Here is a 13,059-nt window from a genome sequence, read left to right as displayed (position 1 = left end):
TCTGCCTGCCAATTCAGGGGCGGTGGGTTCAATCCCTGGTCCGGGAAGATCCCACATACCATGGAGCAACTAAGTCTGTGCACCACAACTACTGAGCCTGCACCCTAGAGCCCGCTAGCCACAGCTACGGAGCCCGTGTGCCACAACTACTGAAGCTGACGCGCCTAGAGCCTGTGCTCGGCAACAAGAGATGCCACGGCAATGAGAAGCCTGCACACCGCAACAAAGAGTAGCCCCTGCTTGCAGCAATTAGAGAAAGCCCACACACAGCAGTGAAGACCCAATGCAGCAAAAATAAATAAATTAAATAAATAAAATTTTAAATAAATAAAAATAAAGTCACCTATAAAAAAGTAGATAAAGGACATACACAAAGGTTAGCAAAAATAAAGGAAATAGACAGTGACTACCACCCAAGTCAAGGCACAGAATACTGCCAACACACAGAAGCCCTCCACCAGAGAGGAAGGCACCATCCTGACTTTACTAATCACTATCTTGCTTGTCTTTATGGCTTTGCCAATTATGTATGCCTTCCTAAGCAATACAGTTTAGTTTTCTGTGTTCTGAGTTGTATATTAATGGAATTACACAGTATATATTCCTTTGTATCTCACTTCTGTTGCTCAACATTGTTTTCAGAATTGTCCATGTTATTATTTGTATCTGCATTTGTTTTCTTCATTGATAAGTAATACTCCATTGATGTTGATTCCTTTCTTGCATAGTTATCTTGCACTTTTCTCAGCAGCTCTAAAGTATTTGAGAATTGGGAGACTGGGATCGACATATATACACTAATATGTGTAAAATAGATAACTAATAAGAACCTGCTGTATAAAAATAAAATTAAAAATTTTTTAAATAAATAAATAATAAACTAAAGTATTTGAGGGAGTCTGTCACTCTGTCTCTCCACTTCCTTTTCTGATTATTCATTTTTGCATGCTGAACTTCTATCAGGCCACTCTACTGAATTCATTAGTAGTGTTCTGCTGCTTCACTAGGATTTTCTACATAGGGAATCATATCATCTGTAAATGTCTATTTTCTCTTCTCTCCCAGTATTTATGTTTCTTATTTCTTCCTCTTTTTAATTACATTATCTAGGCTTCTGGAATAACATTAAATAATAGCAATCACTGCAAACATCCTTGTTTTGCTCCTAACTTTAATGTAAATGCTTCCAAATTTTCAGTATTATGTATAATGCATGACATGGGTTTCTAGTATATATAACTGTGTCATGTTAAGAACTTCCCCCTCTATTTCTTGAATGAAAGAAATCTGGATTTTTAAATTTTATTTATTTATTTATTTTTGGCTGCGTTGGGTCTTTGTTGCTGCGCGCGGGCTTTCTTTAGTTGCGGCGAGCGGGAGCTACTCTTCGTTGCAGTGCGCGGGCTTCTCCTTGAGGTGGCTTCTCCTCTTGTGGAGCACGGGCTCTAGGCATACGGGCTTCAGTAGTTGTAGCATGTGGGCTCAGTAGTTGTGGTGCACGGGCTCTAGAGTGCAGGCTCAGTAGTTGTGGTGCATGGGCTTAGTTGCTCCACAGCATGTGGGATCTTCCTGGACCAGGGCTGGAACCTGTGTCCCCTGCATTGAGAGGTGGATTCTTAACCACTGCGCCACCAGGGAGGTCACTGGATCATTTTAAAAAAACATTTTATTGAGGTACAATGGACATATAAAAAGTTGTACATGTTTAATGTATACAACCAAAGAAGTTTTTTTTTTTAAAGTGTTAAATTCTACTGAACTTTCAGTATCTACTGAGATCATTTACGTATGATTTTCTCAACTTACTAATGAAGTGAAATTAACCAGTTTCCCAATGTTGAACCATCCTTGCATCCAGAAATGTATCCTATTTAATAATTCTTAAATCATTCTTTTGATAAATGATTTGAGTTTTTGAAAAACTTCTTTTAGGATTTCTGTCTGCATGTGTGCTCATAAGTATAACTGACCCATGGATTTCTTTCTGTTTTTATCCTGGGCTAGCTACTCAATTTTGTGAGCAATGTTAAGCCTACTGTATGATCAGTTTTTCAAACCATTCAAAATACAATTCTGTATACCAAAAAAGATTAAAAGTATTTACAGGAAACTCTAGTTATTTATTATGAACCGATTTAAAAATTTTCAGCTACCTTAGGAAAAAATGAATATAAAAAGAAACTACAAAATTATTTACCTATGTTGGGTTTCAACTCAAAGGAAAGCAAACGCTACTTAAAAAAAATTATTTCAGTGGTCATTTACATTACTATTAAAATAATTCAGCATTTGATTAAATCATTAAAGTGTCTCCACTAACAATTCCATTTCAATAGCAGCTGTATTTTGGCAAAAGTCAATGTTATGAAATTACTCTCATATACCATTTATTGCTAACTTCCTAAATTTTGTAAAATGACCATAATGGATAAGCACTAAAATTCTAAATGCAAATTCAGAATATTACAAAATAAATGTGACCCACAATCAATATGAAATGAATGTAATTCATTCCAGAAATATATTACTGTTAAGATATTATATAGCTCACAACGCATAAAAAAGAACTAGAAAGGCACCAAAAGTTTCCTTTCACTAAAAAAAAAAAAATTCAAAACTATATTTAAAGTTTCTGTGTACTTTAGAAATCAACATGATACATAATTTAAACATAATTTCTTCCTTAGGAAATGCAACTAACTTATTTTAATGAATACATTATTTAATTTGAGCACAATAAAATGATAATATTTAGAATATGTAACATCATCAAATGGGTTGATAAACTGTTAAAATGAGAATAATGATTCTCTTATACTGTGTTTTGGCATTTTAATTAAATGACCATCATAAACCAAATCCATTTTATTGATACAGTATGTTTTAAACTCACAGCTACATCATCAATGTGATAAGTGGTATTAAGTCTCATACCAGGGACTTCCCTGGCAGTCCATGAGTTAAGACTCGGCACTGCCACTGCAGGGGGCATGGGTTTGATCCCTGGTCAGGGAACTAACATCTCACAAGCCGCGCGGTGCAGCCCACCCCACCCCCGAAAAAAACCTCACACCATGACTAACTAATGGCAAGTTTACTCCCTGACAAAATGACCTAAGCAGTAGGTTCCCGGAACCGTCCCATCTCCTCCTCATTGTATTATTAGATCTTAACTCCTAACCTAATGCTGGCTAGTTATTTAAATTCAACTTTCACTTAAGCTGAACCATGTATCTCACCACCTCGCCCCAGGAAAGACACTAGGGTTAATGAGATGACAATAATACTGAAATATTTAAAGAACAGTAGCTTTCAAACTTTTTTTGTAAAAGCAACCCACTGTAAGAAATATATTTCACATCCAGGCCCAACTAAGATACACACACACACACACACACACACACACACACACACACATCCAAGTTCCATAAAATACTTTTACTATGTGTAGCTGAGTCTGTTACTTTCCATTCTATTACTTAAAAAAAAAGTCCCTGCTCTTCACCCACTAAATGGTTTTGCCACCACTAATAGATAGCAACCCCCTCTTTTAAAATAGTCAAGAGAGCGTTCTGGGGGCACTATTACTGAAGTACAAGGAAAAAACAGTGGTATATAATGTTTTTTTATGGCATTACAATCACAAAGTTAACATTTCAAAGTATGTTTTATATATACATAGAATTTAAACTAGTGGGGAATGCTACCCAGGAGCTTTGTAAAAATACATATCCTTCCATACAAAAGAGTATTACTTGGCAATAAACAGGAATGAAGTACTGATACATGCTACAACATGGATACATGCTACAACCTTGAAAACACTATACTAAGCAAAAGAAGCCAGTCACAAAAGACCAGGTACTGTATGACTCCAGTTACATGAAATGTCCAGAACAAGCAAATCTATACAGAGACAAAAGTAGATTAGCAGTTGCCCAGGGCTAAGGGTTGGGGAAGAACGGGGAGTGAATGCTAATGGGAAAAGGATTTTGTGGGGAGGCAATGAAAATGTTCTAAAGTCGATTGTGGGGATGGTTGCACGCTGTTGCAAATTCATTAGAAGCCATTTAATTCCAAACTTTAAATGGATGAGTTGTATAGTATGTGAGTTATATCTTGATAAAGTTATTTTCAAAAAACACATATCCCCAAGAGTTGCTGAATTATAATTTCTGGACACAGAGCCCTGCGTTCTACATTTTGACAAGTTCCACAGTGAACCCTTATGTAGCAGGTCTAGCACTGGTCTCCACATCTGTGAACCACGACACCCAACAACTTAAAAATATTAACATGAGTGATACAGCATCTCACTATACATGACCAGCTTTAAACCAGATTACACAACTGTGTGCAACAAGAGAATGTTTACCTAAGACACCTACGTACTCTTGGGTAAGTCACATGAAAGCAAGAGTTATATTCATGTTTTGGTCCTCCAGATTGCCTCACATATAAGATACTCAAATATTTGTGAAATAAAAATGCTAAGCTGTTCCTCTAACATCACACAAGTATTTTCAGAACACTATTTCTACACAGAAGAGAAAAATATGGTTACCTAAAACATCTATACTAAAAGAAAAGTGTTGTTTTGTTTCTTTGCTAAAGTCAGAACCAAAATACTGAAACATACTCATGGAGCTCCCCCTGGTGGCTTCATAACCACTCCTTTGTTTTAACTGAAGCCTTTTAGAAAACAGCTCTGATTATTAATAGGAACTGGAGCAAAGAAAGTTTTTATGACATGCAGATATTTTTATGATATGCTGAGTAATAAAAACTTTATGTGTATTAGCTTAATTTTCTTCAGTTAAAAAGAGACAGACAGGACTTCCCTGGTGGTGCACTGTTTAAGAATCTGCCTGCCAGTGCAGGGGATACGGGTTCAATCCCTGGTCTGGGAAGATCCCACATGCTGCGGAGCAACTAAGCCCGTGAGCCACAACTACTGAGCCTGCTCTCTAGAGCCCACGAGCCACAACTACTGAGCCCGTGTACCACAACTACTGAGCCTGCACTCTAGAGCCTGTGAGCCACAACTACAGAACCTGTGCACCACAACTACTGAAGCCCGTGTGCCTAGAGCCTGTGCTCCGCAACAAGAGAAGCCACTGCAGTGAGAAGCCCGCGCGCCGCAATGAAGAGTAGCCCCCACTCGCCGCAACTAGAGAAAGCCCAATGCAGCCAAAAAAAATTTTTTTAAGAAGAGACCCACACAATCAGTAAGGGGTTATGGTTTTCCTTATAAACTTCTCCTTTTCAAGCTTGATACAAAGTTAAATTTAAAATTCTAAGAGCCATTACGAATTTGAATCTAAAAGATGCTTTAGATTTTCTGGGGACAAAATAAGTCTTTAAAAAATATATGAGTCATATAAAAACCAAAAAAAAAAAACCCAACTTATTTAAAAAAATCACATTTAAAATAATTTAGACATTTAGTTTTAGTTTTTTCCTTTAATTCTTTTCATTGTTAGGTTTGAAAAACTTCATGCATGTGTCGTTTCTTTTGTTTTTATTTAGTTTTTATTTACCTCAAATATTTTCTAATTTGTTTTCATCATGGTAAAACACATATAAACTTTACCATTTTAGAAAACAGTATGGAAGTTCCTTAAAAAACTAAAAATAAATTTACCATATGATCCAGCAACCCCACTCCTGGGTATATATCCAGAAAAACCAAAAAATCTAATTTGAAAAGAAACATGCACCCCAATGTTCACTGCAGCACTATTCACAATAGCCAAGACATAGAAACAACCCAAGGGCCCATCAACAGACAACTGGCTTAAGAAGATGTGGTACATATATACAGTGGAATACTCAGCCATAAAAAAGAATGAAAGTTGCCATTTGCAGCAACATGGATGGACCTAGAGATTATTATGCTAAGTGAAATAAGTCAAAGACAAATACTATACGATATCACTTATATGTGGAATCTAAAATATAATACAAATGAATGTATATGTAAAACAGAAATAGACTCACAGACACAGAAAACAAAATCATGGTTACCAAAAGGGAGAGGGACAAATTTGGAGTACGGGATTAACAAATAAAAACTACTATACATAAAACAGATAAGCACCACGGATTTACTGTATAGCACAGGAAATTAATACCCAATATCTTGTAATAACCTATAATGGAATATAATCTGTCCCCCCCAATAAACTGAATCACTATGCTGCACACCTGAAACTAACACAATATGATAGATCAACTATACTTCAACTAAAAAAAATTCACCATTTTAACCATTTTTTAGCATACAATTCTGTGGCATTAAGTACATTCACACTGTCGTGCAAAGAAATCAGTCGTGAAACGTTGTTTAAGTAAGCTGCATGATTATTTCATGTGCTAATTATTATTTAGTTCTCATTGGTCTGGTCTAGAAAATCATGCCAAATGCCTGAAAACTTTAAGGGCAACAACCTTGCCTGAACTCCAAAACTCTATAGCTATCACCTGAATCACGTACCTGTCAGTAACTATTTGATGGGTTGATTATCTGCTATTCAGGATATCATTAACTGGAATCTGAAAAAACCACAGCATGCTGCTCTTGCATACTGAATAAATGCTAACTGAAAATGAAGGAAACATTAAGAACACGACCAGCCACGTGAAAGAATAAACACTTGGCCACGATCCTGCCCCAGGGTAAGGACCACCTGCTACACCTTCAGCCCAGCCTCACCAAGCGCTCTGACCTTTCCACTTGGTCAGGTGAACGCTTGGCCCAGAGATAAGACAAATGACCTTCTACAAGTCCACCCAAGTATGTATTTGGGTTACAAGAGAAAGTTAAAGAGATCATATTAATTTTTAGTCTCTTCAGTACAACTATCGATAATAATCTTAGCAGACTACTCGTCTTCCTAACTAAAGAAAATAGCTATTGAGTCTATGTTTTTCCTCCTCTGACCTTATGGAGTACAGACACATCCCAGTGTGCTCAGGAGGTGGTCATTATCATTTTTTTCTCTCTTGGTTTTGTTTTCCTAATAGTTTTCAATCTGCTAACAACGGTAACAAAATGGCTTCTGCACAGAGTTTTACTAACAACTTTTGGGTGTTATTCATTCTTTTAAAGAATGAACACTTGAGTGACTTGACAAACTCTAAGTTAGTGCTGTCTAATCCACTCATCAGTCACTTATCCAGTCAGTGTTTACTGGGGGACCCACTGGTTCAGGCACCAGTGAACAACATCACCCCTGCTCTCACAGATTCATACCTCCACGGAGGAGGCTGGAAACAAGCACATGCAAGAAAAACAGCAGAGGAAAAAGCAGACGGAGCTGCGGGGGTGGGCCAGACGGGTGGATGGCGGTTCTATCCGTAGAGTGGCGAGCACAGCCCAGAACGAAGGAAGGAAGAAAACTATGCAAGAGAGAGAGTCCTCCAGGAGGAGAGAGGAGCAAGTGCAAGTGCTCTTCTGCAGATAAGTGCTCGGCATGTCCGAGGACAGCAAGGTTTCATGAGCGCTGCTGGATGGAGACCAGCAAGGAGGGAGCAGAGATGAGACTTGCGGAGGTAACAAGGGCACCTTCTCTAAGCGGGAGGAAAGGCTGCTGGCACCTCTTGAGCAGGAAACGGCGACGAGTACCCTTCACCATCAGAGCAGCATTGAGGCTGCCGTGTGCGGAGAGATGCAGGACGCTGCTCTGAGAGCAGTGAGGTCAGGCCGGGGAGGGCGAGGTGCAGGACCAGTGTTTGACAGAGCGGCGAGCAGCAGTCAGACCGTGAACAACAGAACAGGGTCTGCAGGCGGTTGACAGGATGTGACGGTGACGGGGAGTCAGCAGACTTCAGGAGCGTGAGGCAACACAAGAACAATGAGCCTGGGGACGGCACGGGACCTGCCGTTCAGACTTACACGGCCTCATGCTGGGATGCCCGTCAGACACCCACTTAGTAATGCAAGGACAGCACGGGTCTGGAGCTCAGGAAAGGAGTCCAGGCTCGAGATGCAGGTGTGTCGGTTTACAGGTGCTGCCAGAGCGCGAGGATGGTCCGGGAAGAAGGTGTCCCCGGCCGGCGTCCCGAAGCACTCGAGTGCCAGGGGTCAGCGAGAGCAGGAGGGACTTGCGCAGCAGTAAGAGCAGCCGGCAAGTGGGGAGGAGGACAGTCAGCAGAGCGTGATATCTGGACTCACGTGAAGAAAAAGTTCAAGAAAGAGCAGGTAATCAAGTGAGTCCCAGACTGAGGGAGACGAAGAAAACACCTGACCCCTGGACGTACCCAACCGGGCTCCCTGTGGTCCTCACCAGGAGCCACGTCCTAACAGCTGTGACAAAGCAAGAGGAAAGGGGAAGCAAGGAAGCGAAGACAAGGCTGGGGGAAGTTCTGCCGTTAAAGGAGCAGAGATACAGGGAAAGGGCTGGATCCAGGGAGACATGGGACGGAGGATTTTGTTAAAAAAGATTGAAGATATAACATGTTTGTTTGCTAACAGGAATGATTCAGGAGAGAGGAAAAATATGATACAGAAGAGAGAGTGAAGTCCTTTAGGAGGCAGAAATACTAACAACAGATGGTCCATAAACAGCTGGGTCGGCTCTGCATCAAAACACAAACAGATCAGCAAAGTAACAGGAAAAAAGGCAGGATATTTACAAACACCTAGGACTGACTGGCAGGAGGGCTCCTGAGTGTGGGCAATTTCCTTCCACTTGCTTCTGTTTTCTCAGTGAAATAGGAAGCAAGGTCATTGCCCTGAGGTGAAGAACAAGGAGAAAGCAGGAGATAACCATCTTAGAAAGCGGGAGGGTAACTGGACTGTGGAAACATAACAGGGTGGTGGCAACAGTGCTTGCCTGATGCTGGGGGTTTAAATTTAAAGCAAGACCAGTTAGAACAGCTGCCTGTTTTTCCCACCACATTCCACTGGGGCAAGACAGTTGAGGTTCTGGAAACTATTACAACTACAGAACATGAAATTAAAGCTGGAGAAAGAAAATAAAAATGAAGGGATGGACAATGAAAAAAGTAGTTAAGATCCACGGATCCAAACAGAACTAAGAAGTTTTGGTGGCAGAGTCCTCAGGGAATGAGCTGAAAACACAGGAAGTAGTGGTCAGAGAGTGGGGTACTTGTAACTGAGACTATGAAATAGATGCTATTATTGATGACAAATGTGATGGCATGACTACACGGGTGAGTTCCAAGGTGAGGGAGGAGACACAATCACTGATGAGAGAACCACCAAGAAAACAAGGCCGTGCACTACTGCAAGTGTCATCGTCTCAGATACTTAAGTCACCAAGAACCATGACAGTGCAGGGAAGTGTCTAAGGTGACCCTCACATGGAGGCGCAGCAGCTGACACGAAGCCTGGCGGAGTGGCTTCAGGAGCAGGGCAGAGTCTGGCAATGACAAGCGAGGAACACGCCTCCATCATCCCACCTCTAGGCCCGGCAGGACTGAGGGACCAGAGGGAAAACGGTCCCCAAGAGAGACGCATGACAGTGTGTTCAGGGCAAACCAGGTTTCAGAGCAAAAGAGGTGAAGACACTCTTTACAAGGTTAGAACACAGGGGATTTTGCTGATGATGTGCTATCCGAGGCTCTGTGGAAGGGTTCAGGGTTGGATTGGGGGAGGACCAGGGCCTTAGGGAGCTGAGACGCTACGGAACGAGGGCACGCCGGGGCGCTGGGTGTCTTGTGGTGACTAAAGAAAAGAGGGCTAAAGGCTATGATGGAATCGCTCCATTTAGGCCTGAATAAACATGGTACCCAAAAACAGAAACACAAACGTGTGCCAGCTGTCACAATGCCCCTCAGCTCGCAGTTCACCCTTGACCATCCTGCTCGTGACCCTGGAGCTGGACAGGGCAAACCTCAGGCCTGCAGCAGGATGTAAGCTTTGTCCACAGACCATGTTGGAGGGAGGGACGCTGCACAAGGAAAGGGCTTCTCTTCCTCTTGTCCCTGTGGGTGCAGGACATGCAGTGACAGCACCCCTGCAGGCAGAGTACCCCCAGCAGCCTCTCTGCGAGTTTCAGTGGCAGCCTCGAGGCCAGCTGCCCGCTGCACCCGGTGCCCCAGCCGGCAGCCCAGACCAAAGAGCCCAGCAGTGCCTGGCAGGCTCCTCCATGGGCCTCTTCACCCTATGAAGGTTCCAGGAGTCTGATCAGCTCCACAGTGGACAGTCTCACATCTGCCAGCCTCAGCCCTGGCACCTCAGGGAACTCCACTACCCAGGGGTCACCTCCATCCACACCCAGCAGGCTCTGAGTCTCAGCTTTAAGGGCAGGTGGGGTGATACTCTGGCCTCTGTCTCTCCTATGGGGCCCTGCCTCTGCACCAGGAGCAGTGCCTGCTTCCTGTGTCTGTCTGCTAGGCCTGTATTCTTTAGAGTTCTCTTTACCCCTTAGAAGTCAGTTACCTAAAAACAGATAATAATTACTTACACTAAACTTTCCGCTATCAAATTATTATGTTTTCTGTCTCCTGACTGGACACTGACTTACACAACTTATTTGAAGACTGATTTACAGGGATCATGTTGAACTACTTTATCATAGCTTCTACCCAAAGAGACGGACCACCCCTACTAGAAGGTCTTACAGCATTACACACACCTTTGTAACTACATGTGTGTGCACCTGTATGTATGCATGTGCATATGCAGTGTAAACCAACAGGTTCCATATACCAGAGAACACAGCTAGTGACAAGAAGAAAAATATCAAATTCCTGCAACTAATACTCTGTGTCCTTAGACACAACCCCTAAATGCTACAGGCCTTAATTTTCATCTGAAATATGACAGACTATATGATTATATTCCTCCAGGTCTATGATTTTATTTATCTCGTCAATTCTTAAATTCAAAATTTCCCCAGATTTTTAAGATGTTTATCACAGATATTTACTTTTTTTCGGCACAAAGACAAATGGCTCTGCTTAGGTTATTCAAAAATGATTTCATTTATAATGTTACTTTCTTTTTACTGCACCAGCTACTTTACTTAACTAATGTTTCTTTATGACTTCTGTAAGTCTCCCAAGTTTTAGAAGACTGGTGAAGCAGAGAACAATGTTCTTTAGTAACTTAATAAAAACAATCCTATGAATATCAAGATTAACTGAATTGAGCTACAATAAAATAAGGTTAAACTGAGCATGTTATTAATACACAGTTTGTAGCATGATCATCATACCTGTTTATGTTTTTGGAGTGATTTCTTTTCATGTAATTTTTTATCTCCATATTTCTTAGATGTTAAAGGGACTCCATATTTAGCAGCAGGCTTTGTAATTTTCTGAGCAGACACAACAGAAGCCAAGCTTTGTCCTGAACCTGGTCTTTTAGCTACGTGAAAAAAATAGAAAAAATTTATTTTCAGAGTTCTTAATAGGAAACCCCTAATTTCAAAATTCTTCAAGATGGCCTTGTTCATGTTCACAATCACTGAGATCATTGAATCTGAGACTTTTCATTAAACATCTCACTCCCTCCTTACCACACGGCAATGTCTCCATTAGGGCTATTCCACACTAAAGCCACTCTTTGAAAGGAGCAAGAAGCTAACTTGTTGAAATTTCTCACATGTTGAAATTTCTGACACAGAACAAGCACATCCCTAAAACTGACTGCGGATGATGACTGCACATATCTGTGAATATACTAAAAAACACTAACGTGTTGACTTTAAATGGGCAAATTGAATGGTATGCGATTATATCTCAATAAAGCTGTTAAAAATAAACTTTAAAAAGAACATTCAATGCCTCAGAAATTACTTTTGAAATCGGAATTTAAACCTCAAGAGCAACTGTTAAACATTAATTCCATCACCATGAGCACTTTAATATTTGCTTCATATATAGTCTGAGTAATGCCTACACCTACAGACCCATTAAAGATCAGGTACTTAAAAAAATCTCTATAGCTAAGGGTCCCATGAAATGAGTATGTTCATGCACTGCTGGAAGGAATACAAACAGGTCAAACTTTCCAGAGATCAATCTATATCAAGAACAATGTTTATGGGAATTCCCTGGCGGTCCAGTGGTTAGGATTCCACGCTTTCACTGAGGCACAAAAGCACAAACACTCCCCAGAGAAGAGGGAGAATTACTCATCTGGCTGCCGAGGTGTGTCTCCTCTCAGAGGTGAGGCTCCCAGCAGGAGGAAGCTTCCTGCCCATGGGGAGGGGGCCCACAAGGTAGTACCTCGCCATTACATACCCCCTCCATCCAGCTCCTCACACCAGAGTAGAGCAGAGCTCCTGCGCTCTGCTTCCCAGGAGGCTCTCCCACTGGGAAGAAAGTGCTGACATGGGGATTCCTTCCTGCCTGTGTGACAAGGAGGCTTTTGAGGAAGATGTGACTCCTCACCAGGAGGGACACACTGACCCTGCCCTGGGTCTGTCTCATGAACTTGGTTCCAAGTGGATCTGATCTCCCAGGACTGCCAGTCTCGGCCAGTGCAGAGGATGAGCCCCACGGTGTTTAAGAAGAGCTAACCCAGCTGGCCTCCCTGAGAACACACAGTCACACCAGGTCCAGCTGATATGGACTCCCTTTTATGATACAGGATTTATTTTTATTAATGTGTTCATACTCAAAATGGAGAACATGCAAAGCATTATGTTTGAAAAACAACACAATCTTCAAATCTTAAATGACTTCCACTGATTTTAGAAACCCATTCTGGGATAAAGAAGATGTGGCACATATATACAATGGAATATTACTCAGCCATAAAAAGAAACGAAACTGAGCTATTTGTAATGAGGTGGATAGACCTCGAGTCTGTCATACAGAGTGAAGTAAGTCAGAAAGAGAAAGACAAATACCGTATGCTAACGCATATATATGGAATTTTAAAAAAAATGTCATGAAGAACCTAGGGGTAAAACGGGAATAAAGACACAGACCTACTTGAGAATGGACTTGAGGATATGGGGAGGGGGAAGGGTAAGCTGTGACAAAGCGAAAGAGAGGCATGGACATATATACACTACCAAACGTAAAGTAGATAGATAGTGGGAAGCAGCCGCAGAGCACAGGGAGATCAGCTCGGTGCTT

At 41.4% G+C, this 13,059-nt stretch overlaps 1 protein-coding gene across 1 annotated transcript in view; it reads right to left on the bottom strand.

Moving 5' to 3' along the window:
• Positions 1-13,059, bottom strand: part of LOC132482935 (serine/threonine-protein kinase Nek1-like) — a 151,495-nt gene that overhangs the window by 87,743 nt on the left and 50,693 nt on the right. The window contains 1 exon segment of the mRNA XM_060088196.1: positions 11,187-11,338. Coding sequence (XP_059944179.1) covers positions 11,187-11,338 — 152 coding nt within the window.

Source organism: Mesoplodon densirostris (assembly GCF_025265405.1).
Source record: "Mesoplodon densirostris isolate mMesDen1 chromosome Y unlocalized genomic scaffold, mMesDen1 primary haplotype SUPER_Y_unloc_1, whole genome shotgun sequence".
In the NCBI taxonomy this organism is placed as follows: Eukaryota; Metazoa; Chordata; class Mammalia; order Artiodactyla; family Ziphiidae; genus Mesoplodon; species Mesoplodon densirostris.
Note: the sequence above shows the minus strand (reverse complement) of the source record. Positions and strands in the feature narration are given on the sequence as shown.